Source organism: Fukomys damarensis, unplaced genomic scaffold, assembly GCF_012274545.1.
Source record: "Fukomys damarensis isolate Sample0158 unplaced genomic scaffold, DMR_v1.0_HiC HiC_scaffold_15, whole genome shotgun sequence".
Lineage (NCBI taxonomy): Eukaryota > Metazoa > Chordata > Mammalia > Rodentia > Bathyergidae > Fukomys > Fukomys damarensis.
In genome coordinates this window covers 56,844,897-56,870,420 of record NW_022900927.1, presented here as the reverse complement: position 1 = coordinate 56,870,420, position 25,524 = coordinate 56,844,897, and the positions used below count along the sequence as shown (strand labels likewise).

The following is a 25,524-nucleotide window of genomic DNA, read 5'->3' as shown; positions in this document are numbered from 1 at the left end:
GACGGCGACCGTAGGAGGACCCGCCGGTGGGGCCGGGAGGAGTCCGCCGGGTGGCACCGCCCCCTGGCGTCACCTTCTGGGTAAACGAGGGAGAGACGGTGCCCTTTCCATCCGAAAAGGAAAGCAAGAGCTCCATCGCCCGGAGAGATCCAGGCGGGACGAGCCGGGGAGGGTCACGGCAGGCGGTGGCCGAGGGCACGGGTGGGGTGCGGTGGGAGGCCCGGACAGCCAGGAGTAGAAACGAGGTGGGGCAGACTTAGGGGGAAAGAACATGTGTGCTTTGTAGACTGTGGAATACTACTGTGCCAGAAAGAAGGATACCCTTGAGTTCCTTGTAGGAAAACGTATGCGCGGTGAGACCACGAAATTAAGTGCGGTAACTGAGACACGCAAGCTTAAACATGATTTCTCTTCTATGCGAAAGGCAAAGTATAAATAAAGCGCAAAATAAAAAGATAATAGGAAACCGAGTTAGATCTTCCTCAAATGGGAAGGAGGATCAAGAGATGGAGGGAGGGAAAGGGGAAATAAAAGGAACAAGGGTGTGTTTTGTACACGTGCCCACTCCCCGTGACGGGTGTAATCACTGCGTGCTGTAAACATGAACTAATAAAAATTATAAATGTTTAAAACTTGGGAAGAAAGGACCTCTGTCCTCTGACCTCTGTCCTGAGGGGGCAGCACGGCTGGGGTGGAGACGAACCCCAGAGGGCAGACCCGGGATGGAGCCGCAGTAGCGGACAGACCTGCGGGGATGGGGCTGGGGCAGAGGCGCTGGGGTCCGCGCGCCGAGCGGGATGAGATTCCACACTTTTCGGTTGGCCGGGTCGGCTGGGGATGCGCTCCGGACTGTCCCCAAGATGAAGGGGACCAGGGGCGGGGCCGGGTAGAGCCAGACTCAGAGGACGCAGCGCCTCTGCGCACTTTCTCCTCAGCGCCTTCCTAAAGGAGAGGTCGGAGCAAAGGGCTCCTGGGCCCGAACTCGCGGAGGTAAAGTGGGTGGCAGCCGAGGGGCCGCCCAGCCTCTGCGGCCGCAGCCGGGGGTTGGAGGCCCTGACGATCCCACGGGGACACAGTCGGCGAAAGCCCGGCCGTCCGTCCAGCCCTCGCGATGGGGCCGGTTCTGGTTCTTGCTTACTTCATTTGCTTTGCACAGCACATTTTCACTAGGCGCTCTGTGTCGGGTCCTGGGTCTCAGACAAAGACAGCAGAGGCAGCTTCCCTGCCCGCAAAGACCACCATGCAAACGAGCACCGAAAGTGAAACAGAGTAAATGAGACACACACGCTTGGTTTATCTTCGCACGGTTATCTTCTGTGAGAAACCCAAACTATAAATAAAGAGCAAAATGAAAGATAGAGCATAGTAGGAGATGGGAACATAGGTCTTTCTCAAATGGAAGGGGATCAAGAGCTGGAGGGAGAGGAGAAGAGGGAAAGGGGACCAAAAGGGATGAAGATGTGTTAGGGACGCGGACCAGCGCCACCCGAGGAAGGTAAACACGGACTGCAAACATGAACTGATGAAAAAAAAGACAGATAAGGACGGAAACGCAGACGAAACTTGCAAAGCACAAACTAGAAAATCAAGTTAATTTGGCGTTATTTCAAAACTAGCAACAGAGGACAAACACCTACAAGTGAACACATTTAGAAAAAATATACTTTAGCATCATACGACAGCCTATAAAACAGAGAAGATAGGTAAAGGGGGGAAATGGAAAAGAATTAAATGCACAATGTGAGTCCAAAAGACTCAAAACAGAAAAAAAAAAAAAAGCCAAACGTTACTAGCAGCTCAGGTGCAAAATCACAAACAGGTGTGTGTGCGTATACATAGTTTTTAGAAGAGTGGATATATGTACATATATATCAGAAGGAGAAACGTGAGGAATATTAAGATTTTATAAAGACATTTTGCAATTATAGGCACATCTGCAGACTTACACAAGTACTGTGTAAGTAAAGGATGGATGGGTTAAAAATCATACATAAATGGAAGGGCTTTAATCAGGAAACTTGTCATGTTCCTACTTCCATTACGTATGAGCTGCCTCATCCCATAAAATTCACCTGCAATTTCCCCAAGCCTTGGTTTTCTTGTCCTCATTGTGAGGAATAATTGTTTCTACTTGCTGGTTTGTTTGGCCTTTAAATAAAATGTAAATCACTTGGCCCCGTGCCTATCTCTAAATGAGTACAGTAATAGGTACTAGTAGTACTAAGTAGCAATAGTAGTGGTCGTTTATTTTAATCCTATTTTTTCTGCTGGTCAATTATGATATGGGTTGGATTTGAACCAGTAATGCTAGTTTCTTTCCTAACATCAGAGTACAGACCATGTACTGTAATTACAGGTTCTTGTCAAGTCTAAAGAAATGATACTTTTTTTTAGTATGTGGGTGTTTTATGTCTGTGGGTAAACTGAGTGTATTTGATCCATGGCCAAGATTCTTAATATCTGAAACGCATTTGCAAACAAGAGGATTGCAGAAGCAGGAAGGACCAGAGGTATTTCTTTCCTCCTTGGTTACTTTTGATAGTAACAGAGGGGCAAGGGCGATAAATTGTTCCTTAGTAATAATCAGCATCTTGGTCAGGCACCATGGTGCACACCTGTATTCCTAACCCTCTGGGAGGCTGAGGCAGAAAGATTGCAAGTTCAAGCCCAGCCAGCAAAGATTAATGACTTAGCCTGACCCTATCTTAAAACTGAAAAATAAATGAATTAAAAAAAAAAAAAAGATTGCCTTCAATCTCCAGTACCAGAAGAAAAGAGACAAAAGCATCTCTAACACTTCGTAGTTTACCAGAGACTTTTCACTCCACCTCAGGTTTGCATCTGCAAACTCCCTTCCCTTACTCTTCCTTCCGTTTGAGCCCTGGCTGGTTTTTTCAGTTTGCAAAAGGGAGAGTCCATGGAACAGTCCACCCGAAACTGCAAGCCTGATGCCAGCAGTGCCGTAGGGGTCAAGATAAGCTTGTGCTCAAGTTCTGACCTAACAAGAGAGGCAGCCATTGAGCAGGCCAAGAACCCAGCGGCTCCTAGCTTTCCAGCAAACAAAAACCAGCTCTGGCATCTCCACACCACGCAAGAGCACCGCTCACAGCCCCTCCTCCCAGTGTCTGTTCAAAGTGGCGGCTGGAGCAGGTGGAGAAGAAGTGAAAGGCTCTGGATCCAAAGGAACCTGTCAAGACCCTTCTGGGGGAGGGGAGAGGCACATGGCTTCCTGTCCCACGTGGAGAGAACCTGGAAGTCCGTTTCACTGGGCTGTAGAAAGGGTTGCTGTGAAAACCAAACACAAACAGTGTCTGATAGTATCTGGTAGACAGTGCTATTGGTAATTTTTATTTAAGGTCATTCTTGAACTTCGGGATTGGACATTATAAAACCTCAATCTTAGCTGGGAGTGGCAGTGCAGCCTGTAATCCCAGCACTCTGGAAGGCTGAGGCAGGAGGGTTACAAGTTGGAGCCCAGCCTGGACAATTTTTAGAGACCGAGTGAGACCATGTCTCAAAGTATAAAATACGAAAAAGGGCTGGGGGTGTAGCTCATTGTGAAGACTCTTGAGTTCAGTCCTCCATACGGAAAAACAAAAACAAGCTCCAGTTATTATCAATCCTCTTTCCCCACTACCCTAGCCTGGAGTGTTAAAATTCTGCTCCTTGACTTGGCCATCAAAGGGAAGACAGAATAATGCTAAGGGAAAGAAATCAGACACACAAGTTAAATATCCTGTGGTTTATCTTCTCTGAGAAACCCCAATTATAAATAAAGAGCAAGGTAACAGGAAGTCAGGAGATAGATCTTTCTCTAATGGGGAGGGGATGGAGAGATGGCGGTGGGAAGAAGGCAGGGCGAGGAGATGAAGAAGGAATGAAGATGTCTGTTCAAGCTACAACTCCACACAAGGACTATAAACATTATGTGCTGGAAACATGGACTAATTAGGATTTTTTTTTGTTTTCCTCTCCAGTAACAAAACTTCTAGAGTTTTGGCTCAGGGTGTCTCAGGAAAGTGAGTTTTCAGTTACGCCCCTATTCTTTCTTCAATGCTGGTGGTTATTCACAAGGTAGAGGGGACCAGAAAGAAGACAGATCTGGGCAGTATCTAGTTGGAAGGAAAAATGAGCGACCATGGCTGCTCCATGCACGTTTTGCTGCATTATCTGTGTTTGGAAATCGCAACGCATCACACAAAAGGCATAAAGAGCTGTACTTGGTGAAAACAGAGTCTGAAGGGCACCGAGTTTCAACTGCTGACCTGAGAGAAAGTGCTGGTGAAGTCAGAGAAAGGGGTCAAACCTGCCTGTTGCCCAAAGCCAAAGTCTTTCCACGGTGCCGTTCCGCTGCCATTCATCAAAAGACCCAACTTAGTAATTGCATAAATGTCTGAAGAAAGCAAGAATCCGTTAAATCATCCATTTGGAGGAATGGTGTATGTCACATCCATGGCCCCTGGATGTCTACTGTGCTCCAAACTGAACCTCTGATCCTCCCAACTGTCCCCTTCCTCACATTTTCTCTCTCCATTGAAGGCAACTTAATCCTGTCTGCCTCGGCTCTTTATTTCATACTCCTCACCCAATCTATCACCCAACCCTACAGGCTCTGCTTTGAGGATCTCTCTAGAATCAGACCACTTCTCTCCAGCTCTTCTATCCCAAAGGGACCCCATTATCTCTTGTCTTCCAGTAGCCTCCTACCGGATCTCCCTGTGCAATTGTTATGGTGTAGATCCGGAATGTCCCCCAAAAGCCTCATGTGTATGAAAGGTAACTGGATCGTCAGATTGCTGTACTCATAGTGGTCTAATGTAGGAGTGAATTTAGCAACTACTAAAATGTACTTCTAGGAGGTGGGGCCTGACTGGAGGCAGGTCACCAGGGGTGTGACCCGGAAGAGTTTATCTTCCTCCTTGCTCTTCCTTCGCTCTCTGCTTCCTGGCCTCCATGATGTGAGCAGCTTTCCTTTGTGGCAGGCCCTTCTGCTGCGCCATTTCTGCATCTGAGCCAGGCCAACTGTGGACTGAAACCTATGAAACTGTGAGCCAAAATAAACCTCTCCTCCTTTAGGTTGTGGGTGTCAGGTATTTTTGTCCCAGCAGCAAAGAAAGTGACTAAGACAGCCACCCTCACACCCTTTTATCGTCTCTCCTCAGCTTAACAGTGATTCACTGAATGGTTCTCCATTTCACTGAGTAAACGGCAAATGGCCTACCAAGCCTGAGTAGACTAAAACTTGTTCTTTTGTCTGTTCTCATTTGTCAAAGTCCCCTCTGTTCATTGTGCTCACCTTCCGCTTGTGTCCTTACTGTTTCCCAGACACTCCCAGCATCTTCCCTCCTTAGAATGTATTTTTCTACACGCCTCGCCTTATGTGGCACTTACGATGCTTCAAATGATGCCCAAAGGCTGGACATGCTAACTCATCTACACTCTTCCTGCCACCCCCTTTTTAAAGCCAAGGGAATTGAAGTGTGATTTCTACAGGACATTAGGAGATTCCATGCTCTTAGTCACTGAGGCTGTGCCAACTCTGAAGATGATGTCTTCTTTTCATCTCTTTTGTTCTTCACCAACCCTTCATTATTCAATTGGAAGACAGATGCAAGTGGAAATACAATGATGTTCAGAGACTGATGATTCCATTCACGCATTCTATGGTGTTCTAGGAAGATGGAATCAGAGCCAACTGTTATCAGCAGTTGGCTTACTGAAGAATACATTTAAACAGCCAACCTAAAATACGATGCCTTGTTCCTTTGTTCCTGTCATGGGAGCACCTTTTTATCTAAACTCCTGAGTCTTTTTTCCCTCAAATGCATATTTCTTTATAATTCTTCACATAGAAGCCAGGCATGGTGGCACAGACCTGTAATCCCTGCGTTTGGGAGGCTGCAGCAGGAGGATCGCTGTGAGTTCAAGACCAGCCGGGACTCCATAGTGAGTTCCAGGTCAGTCTCAAGTACATAGTGAGACCGTCTCAAAACAACAACAACAACAAAAAAAATTCTTTACAGAAGTCACAGAAGCTCTTTGAGAAATCTGAGTGATAAATCAGATAAGAACTGGGGGGGGTGATGTAGGATCTCCAAATAATATAGAGAAAAATAATATAACTCCAATCTTTTAGATGTCTGATACGCCATATTCAGGTACCCAAGACTGAAAAGTGAATTCTGAGGAACAGTGAAGGTGAAGAGTAGAAAATGTTTATTGAGGGGGAAAGATATCATTCCTGAGAGCGACAGGCAGGACCTGAGTGAGTTTCCAGTTAGCCCACTTTATAGAGGAAGCTTTGTGGAGCAAAATCATGAGATGACTATAACCTAGGACAACATGGTGACCAGCCAATAGGGTTACAAGCATAGCCCCATAGGTAACATCAATTCCATGGGGAAGCAAGTAACACAGCATGGAAAGAGCAAGGGCCTTTTTGGAAAAGATGAGTCAGGAGGTCCTGGTCACCCACCCAATGACTGATGTCTATCTAGACTTATTGGATCAGGTAATACTAATCCTAGCATATTGCTTCTCCCTCAAAGAGGTATATAGGAATTCCATCTTTACCTTAAGGCCTGGCCTTCACTGCCAGTCACAGTTGTAATGTGATCTTATCTTCTGCACTGACTTCTCTGAGGGCCTAGCCTTGTTTGACTGCCTATAATATTTCTACCTAACTTGGCTGTCTATAATACTTGCCTCAGGGAAAAAAATTAATGGAGAAGCAAAAATTCAGTAATCATAATAAGCAATGTTTTAATTTAGTATTCCAGAAAATGAAAATTAATGCGACAAATAAATCTAAGATGAACAAAATGTCAGAATTTTAAATAATGACAAGCTCTAACTTGTTGTGGTGGTGCAGGTCTGTAATCTACTTGGAAGCCTGAGGCAGAAGTTTAAGGCCAACTTGGGCTATGCATGGAGTGAGACCCGAAGGAAGGAAGGAAAAGAAAGAAAGAAAGAGAAAGCAAGCAGAAGGGAGGAGGAAGGAGGAAGGGAGAGGGTTAGGGATAAGGAGGGAGGGTAAAAAGAAAAAGAAAAAAAGGGGCAGGGATGTCACTAGTTGAGTATGTGTGGTTTGAGGCCCTGGGCTAAATTCTCAGTACTGGGGAGACAGAGACAGACAGAGATCTGTGGGCCAGAATCAGGGTGAGGTAAGGGAGGCCCTGACTCTGAGGATCACACAAGTGCAGTCAAATCCTCTCTGTAATCAAAATTTTGATACTTTATTTGACAAAAGTCAATATCATTTTGTTGTGGGATTTTAGGAGACAAGAGAGACCACCAGGTGATGCAGGAGAATGTTTATTTTAGGTAGACAGCAGCCCAATAGACTCACATCCTAAGGTTGAGCCCAGAACAAAGGAAAGGTTCCAGGTTTATACCTGTGGCTAAGGGAATGGTCATTCTAGTGGCATGAAACTAGGGGTGAGGGGTGAGTGTTCAAGTGAGGTTACAGAAGTGAGACAAAAGCAAACACAACAATTCATCATGCAGTGACAACCTCGTAACTTAGCCTTGAAAGAAGACAGAACCTTGTGAATCTTGTGAGAACAAGATGTCATAAACTTTGTTTGCAGGACATAGTTGCCAATTTTGTCTGTACCAGAACAAGGAGTTACAGCTACAGGGAAGGGCAGGTGATTGGGAAGGGACTGCTCAAGGGCAGGAAGAACTTCTTTTCCTTTAAGTCTTGCTTTAATTTGACATTTTGTTTTATGAGCCAGTCTTCTGTCACTGTAAGAAAATATCTGAAATAGTCAAGTAAAAGAAAAAGTTCTATTTTGGCTCATGGTTTTGGAGGTTGCAGGGCAGGATCAGCTGGCTCCATTGCTTCTAGCCCATGGTGGAACAACTCATTATGGTGGGAGTCAGGCAAAACTGCTCACCTCTTAGCCAGAAAGAAAAAAGCAAGGAAGTGGAAGAGAACAGGTTCTATAGTCTCCTTCTAGGGAAGCCCCAATAACCTAAAAGCCTCCCACCAGGCCCCACCCTCTAAGGGTTCCCCACTTCTCAGTAGCACTCCCTTGAAGACCAAGCCTTTAACACAGGGACCAATGGGAGAGATTTGATGTCCAAATTGCAGCAGTTATCACACTGAATTAACTTGAAATTTAAAAATTAGTACATTTGCATGTTATTTATCTTGGTAAATAAGTTGTTCTGTTTCAGTAATTCCTCAAGTTTTACAGCTAAAATGAGTATCTCATTCATCTAATCCTAACTCCACAGCTGACCAGAATGAAAGGAGAGATTGTGACAAATCAGAAGTAGCTATTAATGTTTGATGAACACCTTTTTAAACAACTCTTCATTTTTTTAATCCATTTTTTATCCACACTTCTCCTACCCTCAAAACAGTTGCTTTTTAAACTTATAATATATGGTAGACAGACAAATAGTGACAACAGCATCATTTTAAGGGGCCACATGGCAATCTATCTAATGGGTATACCATAGTTATTTAATCAACTCCCTGTTTATTAAGTGACACTGAAAAACATTGTCCTTCATGTCTCTTTTTTTAAATAAGTTCCTAGAATTAGAATTGCTGGGTCAATGAGTTCGTGTTTACACTGCTTTGGAAAGCCAGAAAGGCTTTGAATTTAACTTCTTTAGGCAATGTTTACAGAATTCCTTAAAATGTGTTTCCTTTTCTTTGGTCAGGGCCAGGAGACAAGATGTCATCACAGTTTTTGCAGGCTCCAGTGAATTTTGAAGGTAAGAAGAAATCAGTGCTCGAGTTCTTGCTTTGTGCCCAGTACTGAGGGGATTCAGACAGCAAAGGAGCAAAATGCTCCACCATAAATATGAGGCACAAAGACTTTATAAACTACCTGCAGAGAAGATTCTGCTCTTCTATTTAGTTTGTTGTTGTTGTTGTTGTTGTTGTTGTTGTTGTTGTTGTTGTTGTTACCAGGGATCGAACTCGGGTCCTTGTGCTTGCAAAGCAGGCGCCAGAACCACTGAGCTAAATCCCCGGCCCTCTTCTATTTAATTTTAATTAAGTTTCAAATCAGTAGTACATGAAGTTGTCATATTTAAACTAGATTGCTACAGTGTCTCAAGACAGTTCAATTATTTGTCACAATGAAGGACATGAATAGCTAAACTTTATCAAAATCTGCCTTCTTCCCTTCTACCACCCTTTTTTCCTTCCCCTCCTCATTCTTTATAAAGATACAACAAATTAAAATTTTGTTAATATACAAGAAATAATTTTGTTTTTACTTATGAATTTGCCAAAGCTATAACAACTGGATAACCCCAAATGACGGTGGTTGATAAACTTTTGCTTTGGAGGACAGTTTGGGGCTCTCTGTACTTAGTATTCATATGTTTATATGCAAATCACAGAAAATGTGCAACAACAGTGTGCCTTAAACACGATAGGGCTATTTATTTTATTCAGACAGAACAAAGAAAGGAAGGAAGGGACCAAAGAAGAAAGGAAAGGAAAGAAGGAGGGAAGGAAGGGACAAAAGGAGGGAAATAGGGAGGGAAGGGGAGGAGGGAAGGAGGGAGAGAGAGCAGGAGAAATGGGAGCCAGAGGAAAAGGCCCCACATGCAGCCCCCTAGGGTACTCTGCTGGCTGTGGCTTTCAAGCACACCTAGAACCAAAGTACTTTCCTCCACCTCTTCTTCTTCTCTGTGTGCAGAGCTCTTACTGCAAGCAGCTCTTACTGAAGTGCTCTGGTTCCAACCCTGATTCCCTGACTCTGAGTTAATTCTCAGCTACCTACGCAGTAGGAGGTGGAAGGACACAGCACTTCTCTGGTCAAAGCCCTCCGGTGGTTCTCCATTTTACTGAGTCAGTGTCTAACAGACTCCAGACTGTGCGTGGACACTGCAGGCTGCCTCTTGACTGTCCCCCTTGTTCACTCCATTCCAGCCACAGGGCCCTCTTTTCTCTCTCTTGAACACACACCGGTCCTACCCCAGGGCCTTTACACTGACTATTGCCACAGCCGGGACTGCTCTTCCCCAGATATCCACGTGGTAAATCCCTAAACTCCCCGAATGGGGTCCATCCCACCACTCCACTTAAAATTGCTGACCCCAGCCCCTCTGTCTTCTGCTTTATTTTTCCCACAGAACTTTGTTACCTTATATCATATTATAACATTACCTACTATATTTATTTGTTATTGTCTGTTACCAAGATACACCCACACACACAAACACACACACACCTCACGTCAATATAAGGTCCCCAAGAACAGGCATCTTTGTTTGTTTACAGTGTGTTATCAGTGCCTACAACAATGTCTGGCACACAGTACAGTCTTCATAGTTGTTTCTTGCGTAAATGGATGCAAGAATTAGAACCAGCCAAGAGTGCCAGTAAGGGGCAAGGCTAAGAAAGGAGTGAGGCTGTGTGAGTGTGACAGAACAATGTCCCTCCCAAACATGTCCACTCCGAACCCTGTCAGGCTTACCTTCCATGTCAGGATGGACTCTGCAAAGGCCGTTAAATTAAGAGCCTGGAGGTGGGAATCTGGCCTATCTGGTAGGTCCAACGGATCTGGTGGTCTGAGGGACCTGATGGTTTGCCTGAGGGAGAGGCAGGAGGGCCTGGGACAGAGAAAGAGCCATGATAATGGAAATAGAGGCTGGGTGGTACACTTGAGGGTGAAGGAAGGGGCCACAAGCCAAGGGATATGGGCAGCCCCTGGAGTCCAGAAGAGAAAATCTCTCCTGTGGCCTCCAGAGGAAGACAGCCCTGCCAACATCATGATTTTATTAGTCTTATTCCAGACTTCTGAGATCCACAAGGATAAGAGACTAAATTTTAAGCCTCTTGAGTCTGGCTGATTAGTTACAGCAGCCCAAGGAAACTGATAGACTGAGGCAGGGAAGAGAAAGTCTCCACCCAAGACGGGGAATTAGTAATGGCATGGATTTGCAATTGTATTGGTGGTGAAATGTGGGGGGCCTAGAGTAGTCAGGGTTCAGTAAATAGAATCTGACTTGGGGAACTCAGAAGATCCCTTATTGCCAAAGTGGGGTACTGGAGAGAGGCCAGGCCCAGGGTCAGCTGGTTCAAGAGCAACAGAATGAGACTGGAGAGGCAGGAGGCTGTGGCCAATGGTAGAATCTGGTGCACAGTGGGGTTCTGGGATAGTGAAGAGGTTGAAGGCACCCCCTAAGATACATCCATCCGGAGGAAAATGTGAATTTATTTAGAAAGGAGATCTTTGCAGAAGTAATTAAGGTAAAGACCTTGGCATGAAGTCACCTTGAATTTCGAGTACACCTTAAACCAAACAGCTGGAATCCTTCTACGAGAACAGAGAGGAGGTCTGAGGCTCAGAAGGGTGAGGATGGAGGCTGAGATTGGAGCTATGCGTCTGTAACCCAAGGAATCCCAGGAATGGCTGGAAGACTCCTGAAGCTGAAAGTCATGCACTAAATTCTCTCTCAGAGCCTCCAAAGAGCCTTGCATGACCAACGCCTTGATTTTGGATCTCTGGCCTCCAGAACTGTCAGGGAATGAACTTCTCTTGTTTTAAGCCACCTGCTTGAGGTAATTTGTAATGGCAGCCCGAGTTTCATGTAAGTAGAAAGCTAACATAGGGAGAAGATTAGCCGGAGGCTAGTGCTTGTAGTGAGCTTGCTTGGTGAGGTGGTTGAGTGGTGGACTCCACAGATGATCAGCCATCAGGTTCTAACCACTGGGGCCTGTGAATATGACCATATTTGGAAAAAAGGGTGAGGAGTCTTTGTAGATAAAAATCCAATTAAACATCTTAGGAGGAGATCATCCTGGACTTAGGGTTACCCAACCTCAGGGATTTTGTTAGAATAACAGAAAGTGGACGAATACAAAGACACTAGTTTTGTAGTATCTTATTGCAGCAGCCGTAGGAAACTAATGCACTTGGTGCTAAGAAGTTTAGCTCCCTGAGAGTTTCATTCGAGACATGGCCCCAGCTTGGACCCAGAGCCCTCTCTGCTGTGTGGCCGCCCTATCTACAGGCCTGCTCTGGGGCCACACCTTTTTCCAGCACACACCTCTGATTGGCTCTGACCCAGCTCCAGGAGGGTAGCCGCATGGGCTCCACTGAGCACCTCCCCCCACCCTGCTCTTAGATCCAGTATTGAGCCAGTCCTTGGACGCAATCTACAGAGGCATGGGGGGCTGTAAAGGGTGGTGACTGATCCTATTGTGTTCTTGATTGTATCAATTGGGATAAAGGATAGGGATTGATTTGATGAGTTGTTTTCTCAACTATAAAAATGAGAATGCCTAAAAGTCATTAGAGAATCAAAGGCTGGGACGCAATGATATCAGGAAGATTTTATGACCCAGAGATAGAATCAAGGGCAACCCAAGAGCAAAAATAAAATGAGAAAACACTTAAGCAAGACACAAAGACAGACTTCCAGTTCACCAATGGCAAACAGTAGGACAAAGGAGGATGAAAACTGATAGTGAACCTCCGGGACACTCAGAACTCACAGCACAGGAAGTAACAAAACTGATCAATCAAGCTCTAGAAAAATTCAAAACAGAAATAATTTCCCAGATAACCACGGAGATGGTGAGCAAAATGAAAGACAAGATTTGAGACTCCAGAACAGAAACTGACAAAAAAGATAGATGACCTTAGGAACATAATAGAAACCATGAAGGCCCAGAATAAGAAAGAAATGGAAACAATGAACATCCAACATAGGAAAGAAATGGAATCCATTAAACAGGTTCAAACAGATATCCAGGAGATTAAAAACTCTATTGAAAGTGTACACAACAGAATAAAAGATTGCAAAGATAGAATCTCAGATAAAGAAGATAGGATCGCAGACAGTGACCATGAAAAGAGAGGTCTCTCAAAAACACTAAGGGAGCATGAGAAATTCATAGCGTGAATGCCCCTGCTAGGAAAACAGAGCGGGCTCAAATAAACAACCTAATGATGAAACTTAGACGCCTAGAAAAACAAGAGCAAGAAAAACACAAAGCTCAAACAAGAGAGGAAATTATAAAGATCCGAGCAGAAATCAATGCAATGGAAACTAAGAAAATGATACAAAAAATAAATGAAACAAAAAGCTGGTTTTTTGAAAGAATAAATAAAATTGACAAACCCTTAGCTAATCTTATCAAAAAAAGGAAAGAAAAGGCTCAGATCCATGCAATCAGGAATGAAAAAGGTGAAGTCACAACAGGTCCAAAACAAATCCAGAGGATCATTAATACCTACTTTGAGAACCTATACTCCAATAAAACGGAAAACGCAGAAGAAATGGACAGATTTTTAGATACTTATGAATTGCCAAAGTTGAACAAAGAAGATAAAAACATTTTAAACACCCCAATTACATTCAGTGAAATTGAAAATGTAATTAAAAACTTACCAACAAAGAAAAGCCCAGGTCCTGATGGATTCACTGCTGAATTTTACAAGACATTTAGGGAAGATCTACTGCCAATACTCTTCAGACTTTTCAATGAAATTGAAAGGGAAGCAATACTTCCAAATTCATTCCCAGAAGCAAATATCACTTTGATTCCCAAACCTGGGAAAGATGTAACTAAAAAAGAGAACTACAGGCCAATCTCCTTAATGAATATAGATGCAAAAATCCTTAATTCCTTAGCAAACAGAATACAAAGGATCATCAAGATCATACATCCTGACCAAGTCGGATTTATTCCAGGGATGCAAGGATGGTTCAACATATGTAAATCAATAAATATAATACACTATATTAACAAAGTCAAGGACAAGAACCACATGATCCTATCAATAGATGAGAAAAGCATTTGACAAAATTCAACACCCATTCATGATAAAAACTCTGCAAAAAATTGGAATAGATGGTCTATATCTCAACTTAATAAAGGCTATCTATGAAAAGCCAATATCATATTCAATGACCAAAAACTGAAAACCTTCATGTTAAAATCAGGAACAAGACAAGGATGCCCACTATCACCACCCCTCTTCGATATAGTTCTGGAAACATTAGCCATAGCAATTAGACAAGAGAAAGAAATTAAAGCAATAAAGATAGGAAAGGAAGAAGTTAAATTGTCATTATTTGCTGATGATCTGATACTCTACATTGAAAACCCAAAAAATTCCACCAAAAAACTTCTTGACTTAATAGACACTTTTAGCAGAGTAGCTGGATACAAGGGCAACACCTAAAAATCAATAGCCTTCTTGTAAACAAATAACAGACTCACTGAATGAGAAATTAGGGAAATAATTCCTTTCACAATAGCACCCAAAAAAATGAAGTATCTGGGAATCAACCTAACAAAAGAAGCAAAAGACCTCTCCACTGAAAACCACAGCACTCTGAAAAAAGAGATCGAGGAGGATATAAGAAAATGGAAAGATGTCCCCTGCTCCTGGGTAGGAAGAATCAACATAGTGAAAATGGCCATACTACCAAAACTGCTATACAGATTCAATGCAATACCAATCAAAATCCCAACACTATACTTCACAGAACTAGAAAGAAGAATCCAAAATTCATTTAGAACCATAAGAGACCTAGAATAGCAAAAGCCATCCTAGGCAACAGACACAAGGCAGCGGAAATAACAATTCCCAATTTGAAACTATACTACAAAACCACTGTGATAAAAACAGCATGGTACTGGCAAAGAAACAGACCTGAGGACCAGTGGAACAGATTGGAAGACACAAAAACAACTCCAGATGTACCCAGCTACCTCATCTTTGATAAAGGAGCTAATAGTCCCCACTGGAGGCAAGATAGCCTCTTTAATAAATGGTGTTGGAAAAACCGGATCTCAACACACCAAAGATTAAAACTAGACCTTTATCTGTCACCATGCACTAAATTAAAATCAAAGTGGATTAAAGATCTAAATATAAAAACAAAAACACTAAACTTGCCTGAAGATAAGTTAGGCAGAACTCTAGAAGACATTGGCATAGGAAAAGACTTAATGAACAAATCCTCAGTAGCACGGGAACTAGCACAAAGAATCAACAACTGGGATCTCATTTTATTAAAAAGCTTCTGCACCACAAAAGAAACCATCAACAGAACTGAGAGGCTACCTACAATGTGGGAAAAACTTTTTACCAGCTGCTCCTCAGACAAAGGACTCTTATCTAGAATATATAAAGAATTCAAAACAACCAGCCCCCTCAAATATAAAGACCCAATTCAAAAATGGGCATCTGAAATGAACAGACATTTCTCAGACAAAGAAATAAAAGCAGCAAGTAAATATATGAAAAAATGTTCCACATCACTGGTCATTCAAGAGATACAGATGAAAACAACACTGAGATTTCACCTCACCTCACAAAGAATGGCTGCTATCAAGAAATCACACAATAACAAATGTTGGCAAGATGTGGGGAGAAAGGAACCCTTCTCCATTGTTGGTGGGAGTGCAGACTGGTGCAACTACTATGGAAGTCAATATGAAGACACCTCAAAGAACTAGGATTAGAGGTTTCATTTGACCCAGCCATCCCTCTGCTGGGTATCTTTCCAAAAGAATTAAAAGAATCATACCACAGTGATATATGCACACCCGTGTTTATAGTGGCACAGTTTGTAATAGCTAAAACTTGGAAACAGCCCATCTGCCCATCAGTTGGAAACTGGATGAAGATGTGGTTTTTCTATAAAATGGAATACTACTTAGCCATAAAGAATGAGAAAGTTGATTCATTCATAGGTAAATGGGTACATTTTGAGGATATACTCCTAAGTGAAATAAATAAGTCACACATATGCAAATACTGAATAGTTTCTCTGGTGTAAAAAACTAAAATACTACTCAAGATCCTAACGGGACAATTAGCAATGTGAAATAGGAAGAAAAGGACCAAAGGTATAGGGACAGTGAGACGGAAAGGGAAAGGGGAACAAGGGAAAAGGAAAAAAGTATGAGTAAATGTAAAAATGGAATTAAAGTGTTCGAAGGTGGGGAGGGGAGGAGTGGGTGAACGGAGGGCAGGGACAAGGGGAAAAAATGAGAACCAAGACCTGCCATGTAAAGGTACAAGATCCCAGTAATGAATGTAACTGTACTGTCTATCTAGAATGTACCAATAAATTCAATTTAATTAAAAAAAAAAGAAATTTAGCTCCCTTTCTATTGCTCTATAACTGAAATGAACTTGGATTTGGACATGAAGGGAGAACAATATCTTACTGTCAGTTCTGGGACACTTACATTTGGTTGGTGGAGATTTTAACACAGGAAGTAAAGACTTTTAGCACCTGGGGTGGGATGGAGTCTAAGTTTATATGGATTCTCTTAGGTAAGGGAGAACTGGTAGGGGCAGAAGTGTGTGGTCTGCCCGAGGAGGACATGCCTGGCCCACTCTGGGATGTCTGGGGCCCGTGTCTGGCCTGGGAGTGGTCAAGGAGAGCACAGGTCCCTGGACTCTGGCAGAATCACAGTTTTAGGCAATGTTCTCCAGAAAAAAACAGAACCAATAGGAATGAGGTTTACTATGGGAAGTCGGCTCACATGGTTATGGAGACTGAGTCCCACAGTCAGCCATCTGTAAGCTAGAGTCCAGGAGAGCCGGCTGCATAATTCAGTCCGAATCAAAGGCCCCATTACCCGGGGAGCCATGATGTCTGCCAGTGCAGGGGCAAGAGAAGATGAAATGAGAAGTCCCAGCTCAGGGAGGTGGAGAAGAAGGGGTGAGTTCTTCCTTCCTTGGCATTTTCCTCTACTTGTGTGATGCCCACCCACCCTGGGGAGGGAGGTTGACTTTCCTACGTTGACCGGTTCACATGCCCTTCACATCCAGAAATGCCCTCACAGACACATGGGGAAGCTGTGTTCAATGAAGGCACCCTTTGGGCCGGCCAAGTTACCACACAAAATTGAGCATCAGAGCCGTCCAGCCCCATGTCCCTTTGGTCCTCAACCTCGGCTGCCGGCTGTGTTAGCCAGTCTCCCCCACCGTCCTACTGTCCTCGAGCCCTGCTGTTTGGAGACGCCCTCAACTGCCTCTGTTCCATTTACCAGAAGGCATGGATGCCTGAGCCTCACGGGCTCAGGGGCTAACAGTGTGTGCTTCTGCTCCTGCCAGCTCTGACCCCGACTAGCGGGAGAGCGCCCCACCCGGTCAGTGCTCCATCAGCCGGATCTAATGATTTCCCTCCCCTAACAAACCACGGAATCACTCAACAAGTTGGTCACATCCTCCGATGAGACCCTGGAGACACTTTACTCTCTTGTTACTTTTTACTTTGTAACTTTTTCTCCCATAAACCCATGGCCCACCAAATCAAACAAACAACATATATATATTTTTTTCTTCTATACTCCTGGCGGCTCCCATTTCCCCAGCTGAATCCTTGGGCAAATGGCCACTTATTGGGCAGCCTTCGAGCGCCAGTCCATTAATTCTTACTCTTGGTCCCACCTTACAGCCACGTGAGGCAGGGGACTCTCACCATATTCCAATTTTTTGTAATACTGAGGATCAAATGCAGGGCCTTTGTACTGAGCTACATCTCTAGCTCCTTTTTTAAATTTATTTTTTATTTTGAGACGGGGTCTTGCTAAGTTGCCCTAGCTGAACACAAACTTGCAAACCTCCTGCCTCAGCCTCCTAGAGAGCTGGGATTACAGGCGTGCTTCACCATGCACAGCTAAAATATTCCAATGCGGACACTGGCTTGGTCACTTACAGCAGAATCTCCGGGAGTGAAGCCACGGCGATTCTAGTGATCCAGAGCCAGAACCAGAGTTTCTTCACCAGCCCCTGCTTGCTCAGAAGGCCTGGAGCCTTTTCTGTGAGGTGGAGGTAGATGAGGATGTGGGCGCAGGGTGGGGAATGTGTCTCCAGGTGTATTTCCCAGGATTCCTGGCCTTAGCTATTGGTTTTTAAAGGGTTTTCTCCCCACTACCACACCCCCTAAACACTAGAAAACAAGAAATAAATTAGTAAGAGAAAGAAGGACTTTTTAGCATTTCAGATTTAATGAATAAAAACAAAATATCTACACAAAAATACAAGTCATGTGTCACTCTTTTATTAATAGCTGGCCTTTTTTTAATTAAGTGTACAAGTCCATGGTGTTAGGTGTATTCACAGATACATCACCTCATACTACCATCACCTCAGTTGGTTTTAGAACATTTTCATCACTTCAGAAAGAAGCCCTATACCCTCTTGTCCCTGTTCCTTTCCAGCCCGGAGCACTCACTAAACTCCTGTCTTCATGGATGTGCCCACTCTGGTCATTTCACACAAATGGAACCCTATCCTATCCTATCTTATCCTACCCTATCCCATCCTATGTGGCCCTTTGTTGCTAGCTTCTTTCATTTAACAGAATATTTCCATGTTGTGGTCTATACAATTCCGTACTTCTTCCTTTCATGACTGCATAATATTCCACTGAATAGATATACAGTGAGTCCTCAACTTACAAATATTTGAGTCTCAGACTTGCACAGATAGTAATGACCCTCACATTACAAATATTTGTAGATGTGAATAAATTACAGAAGTAGCTCATATGTCTGTCAAACATTGGCACAGTTCTGCTGCTCTGTGCTTACTACACAGTGTGATAGCGTATGATATTACAGTGGTCAATCAGAGCCCAGAATGTCCAGAAGCAAGAGAAAAAACAGTGGTGGTGTGGAGGGGACTGCTAGAAAGTGCAAAGGGATGTACAATGTATATTTGTGTCAAAAGTATATAAGACTCACTGTGTTGGACTAATGAACAAAACTGACTTACTGCACAACATTTTGTTTATCATTCATCGGTTGATGGATACACCAATTATTTCCTTTTTATCCTTTGGCTGTTATAAATAATACTAAACATTCATGCATAAGTTTTTCGGTAGATGGTGTCTTCTTTTCTTGGGGTATATACCTCACAGTAGAATTGCTGAGGTCTATGGCAAGCCTGTGTTCAACTTTTTAAGAAGCCACCAGATTGAGTTCCAAAGTGGCTCCAGTTGTATCAGAAGGTCCACTTTCTCCACATCCTCACCAGCACTTGTTAATGTCATCAGCTTTCTTTTTCAAGACTCTCTGGTTTGGACGGAGGCTCCCCCTAGGGCGGTGGCTGTGCACTGCTGCAGAAGTGGGGATGTAAAGATCCCTGCTTGGTACATTTGTAGTGATGAGAAGTTATATCTTCATATCTCAGAAAAGAATCCGTTATTCTCATAAAGGCCTCTGTATTTTATCACCTCATTCACCCATGAAGCACCAAACACTGTACTTAGTGCTTTGGGAAAGCCAATTGCAGTGGCTCTGGTCCAACAGATCCAAGACCTGCATCTCCAATCCCAGCTGGGGAGGCAAAGGCTGTCTGGGTCCTCCCTTCTCAGCGACCCCTGTATCCTAGACACTCTTCCCCAGCTGGGGAGGGCTTTGTCCTTCTGGCCAATGGAGGAAAAATAGTCTTTCTTTCTTGCAGATAATGTAAAGGATGACTCGACCAAAAAGGACAACCCTTATAAGATCTTTTTCCAAGATCTCTTTCTTTACAAAGAAAATGAATTGGCAGCAAAGAAAAAGGTAAGGCTTTATAAAAAGGATTACAACAGTTAATGTTATAATCATGGCCTCTTATTCACGGCTCTCATGAGATTTTATGGATTATGACACGGTCTTGGGTGTTGACACAGGTGGTGTGTGGCTACACGCCGCTCTGGGAGAGACAGCGTGAACGCAAAGAGAGATCACAGCGACCTCTAGCGCACAGCAGGAACTGCAAAGGTCGCCACCCAGTGGCGGAGACAGATAAGCCACTCACCACCCAGTGTGACAATTACCAAGTACCCTACTTCGCTGGCTCTAACAGCCACGTTTTTTTATTTCTAAAATTGGATCTAGCTTACATAGATGGGGCGCCATACATCAGCAGCCATGCATCAAGTAATAATATTCTTACAATAAATGGCTCCTCAGAGTTGATGAACTACTGCGACAAAGTGGAATGACTGAGAATTATTTTAGAAGTATTTTGTATGCAGCTCGGTTAGCAATGAGACGAACCCTCCTACAGGTCGTGCAGTGTTAGTCTCCCTCACTGTACGATCGCAGCCTGCATGACCTGGTTCCCATTTCACGAAATTCACTGTTTCCTCCCAGAGGTAGAGGTTGAGTGGAGGACCCTCGTCACCCCGCGTAGAATGGAGAAAATCTCTACAAATGCCACTGTGTGATGGCTGCTTGCACGCGTTGTGTAGCTCTGTTGAATTTAACCCAAAATTAAACTGAGAAAATGCAAATGAAATCAGAAGCACATGCAGTAGACATACACACACACACACACACACACACACACACACACACACACACCCCCGACTGTGGAGGTCCATTTACTCTCAAGTTTTCCATTCTATAAAGCCACACCTTGGAATCTCCATATTTTCCCTGTCTTTGGGGCAGGACAAAATTGTGAAAATAAAGCCAGAAAGACATTACCAGGTTTGTGGGCTACAGTTTAATAAAGGTTAATTTTTTTTTTTTTTTTTTTTTTTTTTTTTTTTTTTATTGAACTTTTCCACTTGCGCAGGAAAAACTTTTGAACCGTAGCATGAAAGTCCACCAGAAGACCACTTTGTCATCCCAAATGAAGAGCCGCTCACACCTGAGCCAAATAGCTTTCCACTCTGACACAGCAGGTGTCTCCTTCGAAAAACTGGGGCTGGACCCGATGCTCATTCTGAAATTAACAGAAAGTAAGTTGACACTGCTTTTTGTTTAAGGACCCTTTTGATTTTGGGTTTGGGGCCTTTTCTGAAGGTGAGAAAAAACAGAAACTATTCCATCTTACGGTGGTGGGGGAAGTGTTTGCAAATGAAGGTTGAGAGTCAAGAGAAAGTCTATTTTAAATACGAAAACCTACGTTTCCAAAAAAGGCTCTCGAGAAGACGATCATTACTAAACAGTATTAAGGCTGGCAGTGGTGGACCAAAGAAAAAGATAAGGGCTCTGGACATTCAGGCCCAGTTTTAGATGTAGAAATACAGAAACTTTTTCTGGATGGAGAAGCCTTTATTGTTCATAGAACTCATAGCTCTAGAATCAGGGAGCTAATACAATTAAATAACCTTGCTTGTTATTGCAAAAACATGCCTGGTTTTAATGATTTTAGAAGGCAACATGTTAAAATACTACAAGACAGCAACCATTGCTCTATGGAAAATAGCAATCTGGTTATCAAAACTGTCCAAGAATTTCCTACTTTGATCAAGAAGTACGTATAAATAAGATAGAAAGTCTGATGCTAATGAAGTTAAAGTGACTTGCTGAGTCTAACAGTCATAAAATCTTTCCCCAAAATGGATTTTTTTATTTTTTGAATTAAAAACTTTAAAAGGAAGAAAGGATGGACAAACATATCTCAAGTGTCCTGGATTTGCTGTGATAATTTAAACTGTTTCTTTCCTCTGTTTCTCAAAGCCCATGTACTCTCCAAAATTATGGGGTTGGGGGGGAAGCCAAGTGCACACCTGTAATCATGGCACTTGGGAGGCTGAGGCAGGAGGATCACAAAAAGTTCAAGGCCGGCTAGATGAGACCTTGTCTCAAAATAAAAGAAAAAAAATAATCTCCAGAGAACAAGTCAACCATTTAGAATGAAAAGTTGGATTTCAACAATTAATGTAGAAAAAGGAGCCATCTAAAGTGATTTCAAAGATCTTAGAGGTGCATATATAGTTGAAAAAAATATATAGGCTGTAACAAATAATGCCAATATCCAGTGTGTGTCTAGGCTCAACCCTAAGTATCAGAGATCACCTCTGCAGAAGGGTTAACCCACGATCACCAAGAGTATGAGGTTTAGGAAAGAGTTCTACACAAAGAAGCTGACTTCAAAAATCCTTTCCACTCCAGCAGTTCTGAGGTCACCAGAAAGAACAGCTTTGCCAAAGACCTGATGTTACTGGGGTCTTAAGAGCAATTGCCTGGTTTTATAACTCCACAAAGCATCTGTTAACCTTTTCTACATTTAAAATAAACTCTTCCAGCTTATAAGCTTTCATAGAAAGTTGTTTTGCATAAAATGAAATACAATTTATTTTTTTAAAAATCTTGACATGGATAAACTAGCTGCATCTGCTCAAAAATACATTGAGGAGAATTTGAAACTATATGACAAAATCACTGTGATAAAAACAGCATGGTACTGGCAAAGAAACAGACCTGAGGATAGATTGGAAGATACAAAAACACTGCGGATGTACTCAGCTACCTCATCTTTGACAAAAGAGCCGACCATCCTCACCGGAGGCAAGATAGCCTCTTTAATAAATGGTGTTGGAAAAACTGGATTTCAACCTGCCAAAGATTAAAACTAGACCCTTATCTTTCACCATGCACTAAACTAAAATCCAAGGGATTAAAGATCTAAATATCAAAACAGAAATACTAAACTTTCTGGAAGATAAGTTAGGCAGAACTCTTGAAGACATTGGCATAGGAAAAGACTTTATGAACAAATCCTCAGTAGCACAGGAACTAACACAAAGAATCAACAACTGGAATCTCATCTTATTAAAAACCTTCTGCACTGCAAAACAAACCATCAACAGAACTAAAAGACAACCTACAATGTGGGAAAAAAATTTTACCAGCTGCTCCTCAGACAAAGGACTCTTATCTAGAATATATAAAGGACTAAAAAAATCATCCCCCCCAAATATAAAGACCCGATTCAAAAATGGGCATCTGAAATGAACAGACATTTCACAGACAAAGAAGTAAAAGCATCAAGTAAATATATGAAGAAATGTTCCACATCACTGGTCATTCAAGAGATGCAGATGAAAACAACACTGAGATTCCACCCCACAAAGAATGGCTGCTATCAAGAAATCAAACAATAACAAATTTTGGCAGGATTGTGGGGAGAAAGGAACCTTCTCCATTGTTGGTGGCAGTGCAGACTGGTGCAACTACTATGGAAATCAATATGGAGATGCCTCAAAAAGCTGGGACTAGAGATTCCATTTGACCCAGCCATCCCTCTGCTGGGTATCTTTCTAAAAGAATTAAAAGAATCATATCGCAGTGATATATGCACATCTGTGTTTATAGAAGTACAGTTTGTAATAGCTAAAACTTGAAAACAGCCCATTTGCCCATCAGTTGGAGACTGGATAAAGAAGATGTGGTTTTTCTATAAATGGAATACTACTCGGCCATAAAGAATGAGAAATTAGAGTCATTCATAGGAAAATGGATACATATTGAGGATATACTCCTAAGTGAAATAAACAAGTCGCACATGTGTAAATACCAAACAGTTTCTCTGGTGTGAAAAATTTTAATGGTACATAAGATCCTAATGATATAATTGACAATGTGAAATAGGAAGAAAAAGGCTAAAGGTGTAGGGGAAGTGGGAAGGGTAGGAGAAAGGTAATAAGGGAAAAGAAAAAAAATAAAATGAAAAAATGGAAATAAAGTATTTGTAAATAGGGAAGGGAGGAGGGGTTGAAGGAAGTGCAGGGATAAGGGGAAAAAATGAGAACCAAGACCTGCCATGTAAAGGTACAGATCCCAATGATGAATGTGACTGTACTATATACCTAAAATATACCAATAAATTGCATGAGAAAAATATATATATATATACTGAGGAGAAGTTCTGGGTACCATTTTACTATTGCAGATTTTCTTGTAAGTTATGTCTATCTTACATTGTTTGTTCATTTTCTAATAAACAAGATCTATGTTAAAAAAAGGGGGAGGTGATTACTGTCATAAGACAGACTCTTGAAAAGGAGCTGGTCAAATTGTTTGGCAGTCTCCAGGGCAAATTGCGCTCTGGCGCCCATGGATACCAGACAATCTAGACATTTTCACTTGAAGACATCGCCCTGGGACTGTACTGCCGATGAGGAGCTATATGACCACAGCTCCTGTCCCTCGGTCTCCTATTCTTTGCCTGCACTGTGGTTGAAAACAATCCTAGACTAGAGTAAAAGAAGCCAGGACCCCGCCTTGGGACCCTAAGTTATTTTAGTTTTTCTGCATGGAGTAGAGACAAACAGCTAGGTCATCATCAAAGAAAGTACACAGAAAAGAAAAAAATATGAGAAAATGAAGAAATGGAAATGAAGTGTTTGTAAAGGGGGAGGGGAGGAGGGGGTGAAGGGAGGGCAGGGACAAGGGGAAAAAATGAGAACCAAGACCTGTCATGTGAAGGTGCAGGATCCCAGTGATGAATGGAACTGTACTGTCTACCTAGAATGCGCCAATAAACTCAATGAGGAAAACAAAGAAAGAAAGAAAGAAAGTACACAGGCAACCGCCGTGGACAAATCCATTTGCCTGCGTGACAGAAGTGTCAGCTCCATCTCTGCGTGGCTGCAGCCCTACCTTGGTTTGCTATCAGAGGCACCCGCTCTGAACAGATGGTCTCGGCCGTCTGCATAGACCCAGCTCTTCCAGCCTGCCCTTTCCCTTCCCAGTGAGCGGTGGAGGGGCCCTGACGCAAGGAACACTATCACTTTGGGGGAGGCCTGATTATTTGAGTCTTGGTGGAAATATCTGCCTGAGATCTAGCACAGCCCAAACAGGAAACCCACTACAGCGAGTCTTACTAGGACAGAAAAATAAAATTCCCTCTATGCCACCCGCCAGTGCCATGTTACAGTAGCCAGAACTAATATTTGGTAATTTGATAACACGCAAGTAGGGGGTGAACTTTATTTTCCATTGGGCTGGCCTATCATAAGCGACCCACTGAAAGCTAAAGCAAGCACTTGCATCCTTCTGTTAAAGATGTTTGAATTACACCTGAATCTAATCAAGTAAATATGACAGACTGAAGACTGTGCTAAATCATGAGAATGCAAACATGCTGGACTCGTATATAGGAAAATCTACAGGGAACCTGGCCTACTTTTTGCACAGATGAATGGCATGTGGGAAGAGATCACAGAAGTAAGGGTGGCTGTGACAGATGAGAAGGAGATGCTAGGAGCCCTGCCAACCAAACTGATCTTCAGCTTTTAATTGTTTTGTTTTGTTTTGTTTTTTTAGACAGGGTCTCACTGTGTAGTTGAGACTGACCTGGAACTCACTATGTAGCCCAGGCTGGTCTCGAACTCACAGAGATCCTCCTGCCTCAGCCTCCCAAGTTCTGGGATTACAGGAGTGTGCCACCACGCCCAGCCCAGATTTTAATTTTTACAACAGGGGAAGATTTAGGGCAGGCTGGCTGGGTGAGCACACTAAGGATTTGTTAGTTGTCTTAAAAGTGAGAGTTACATACCAAAGTGCTTAAATGACCCACGTGTTTTTATTTTCTTTAAAATATCCCAGTGAGAGAATGATCAAGGAGGCCTGGCAAGAGATGAGACTGGCAAAATACAGTTAATGTTGGCATAGGTGACAGGTACATGGGTTCCACTGGGTGACTCTACTGTCATGAATGGTGGTGATTCCAAAGTATACAATTTTGAGAGGTACTAAAAGGCACTATGGGCCAAGTGTTGATGACTTTGACATACGTTTTGCTTAATCCTCAACAAAATGCTTTTGAGATATTTCTGCCACCT

The 25,524-nt window shown here is 42.9% G+C and overlaps 1 protein-coding gene across 3 annotated transcripts in view; it reads left to right on the top strand.

Moving 5' to 3' along the window:
- The first annotated feature begins 816 nt into the window (after positions 1 to 816).
- Ccdc38 (coiled-coil domain containing 38) overlaps positions 817 to 25,524 on the top strand; it is a 54,350-nt gene continuing 29,642 nt past the window's right edge. For 2 of the 3 annotated variants that reach the window (XM_010629172.3, XM_010629174.1), the window contains exons 1-4: positions 817 to 990; positions 8,677 to 8,730; positions 19,422 to 19,522; positions 20,526 to 20,691. In XM_010629172.3, coding sequence (XP_010627474.1) covers positions 8,691 to 8,730; positions 19,422 to 19,522; positions 20,526 to 20,691 — 307 coding nt within the window. In that variant the 5' untranslated portion in view covers positions 817 to 990; positions 8,677 to 8,690. Of the gene's footprint in view, positions 991 to 5,929; positions 5,958 to 8,676; positions 8,731 to 19,421; positions 19,523 to 20,525; positions 20,692 to 25,524 lie in introns of those variants that run through there. The other variant, XM_010629173.3, reaches the window with a different exon arrangement.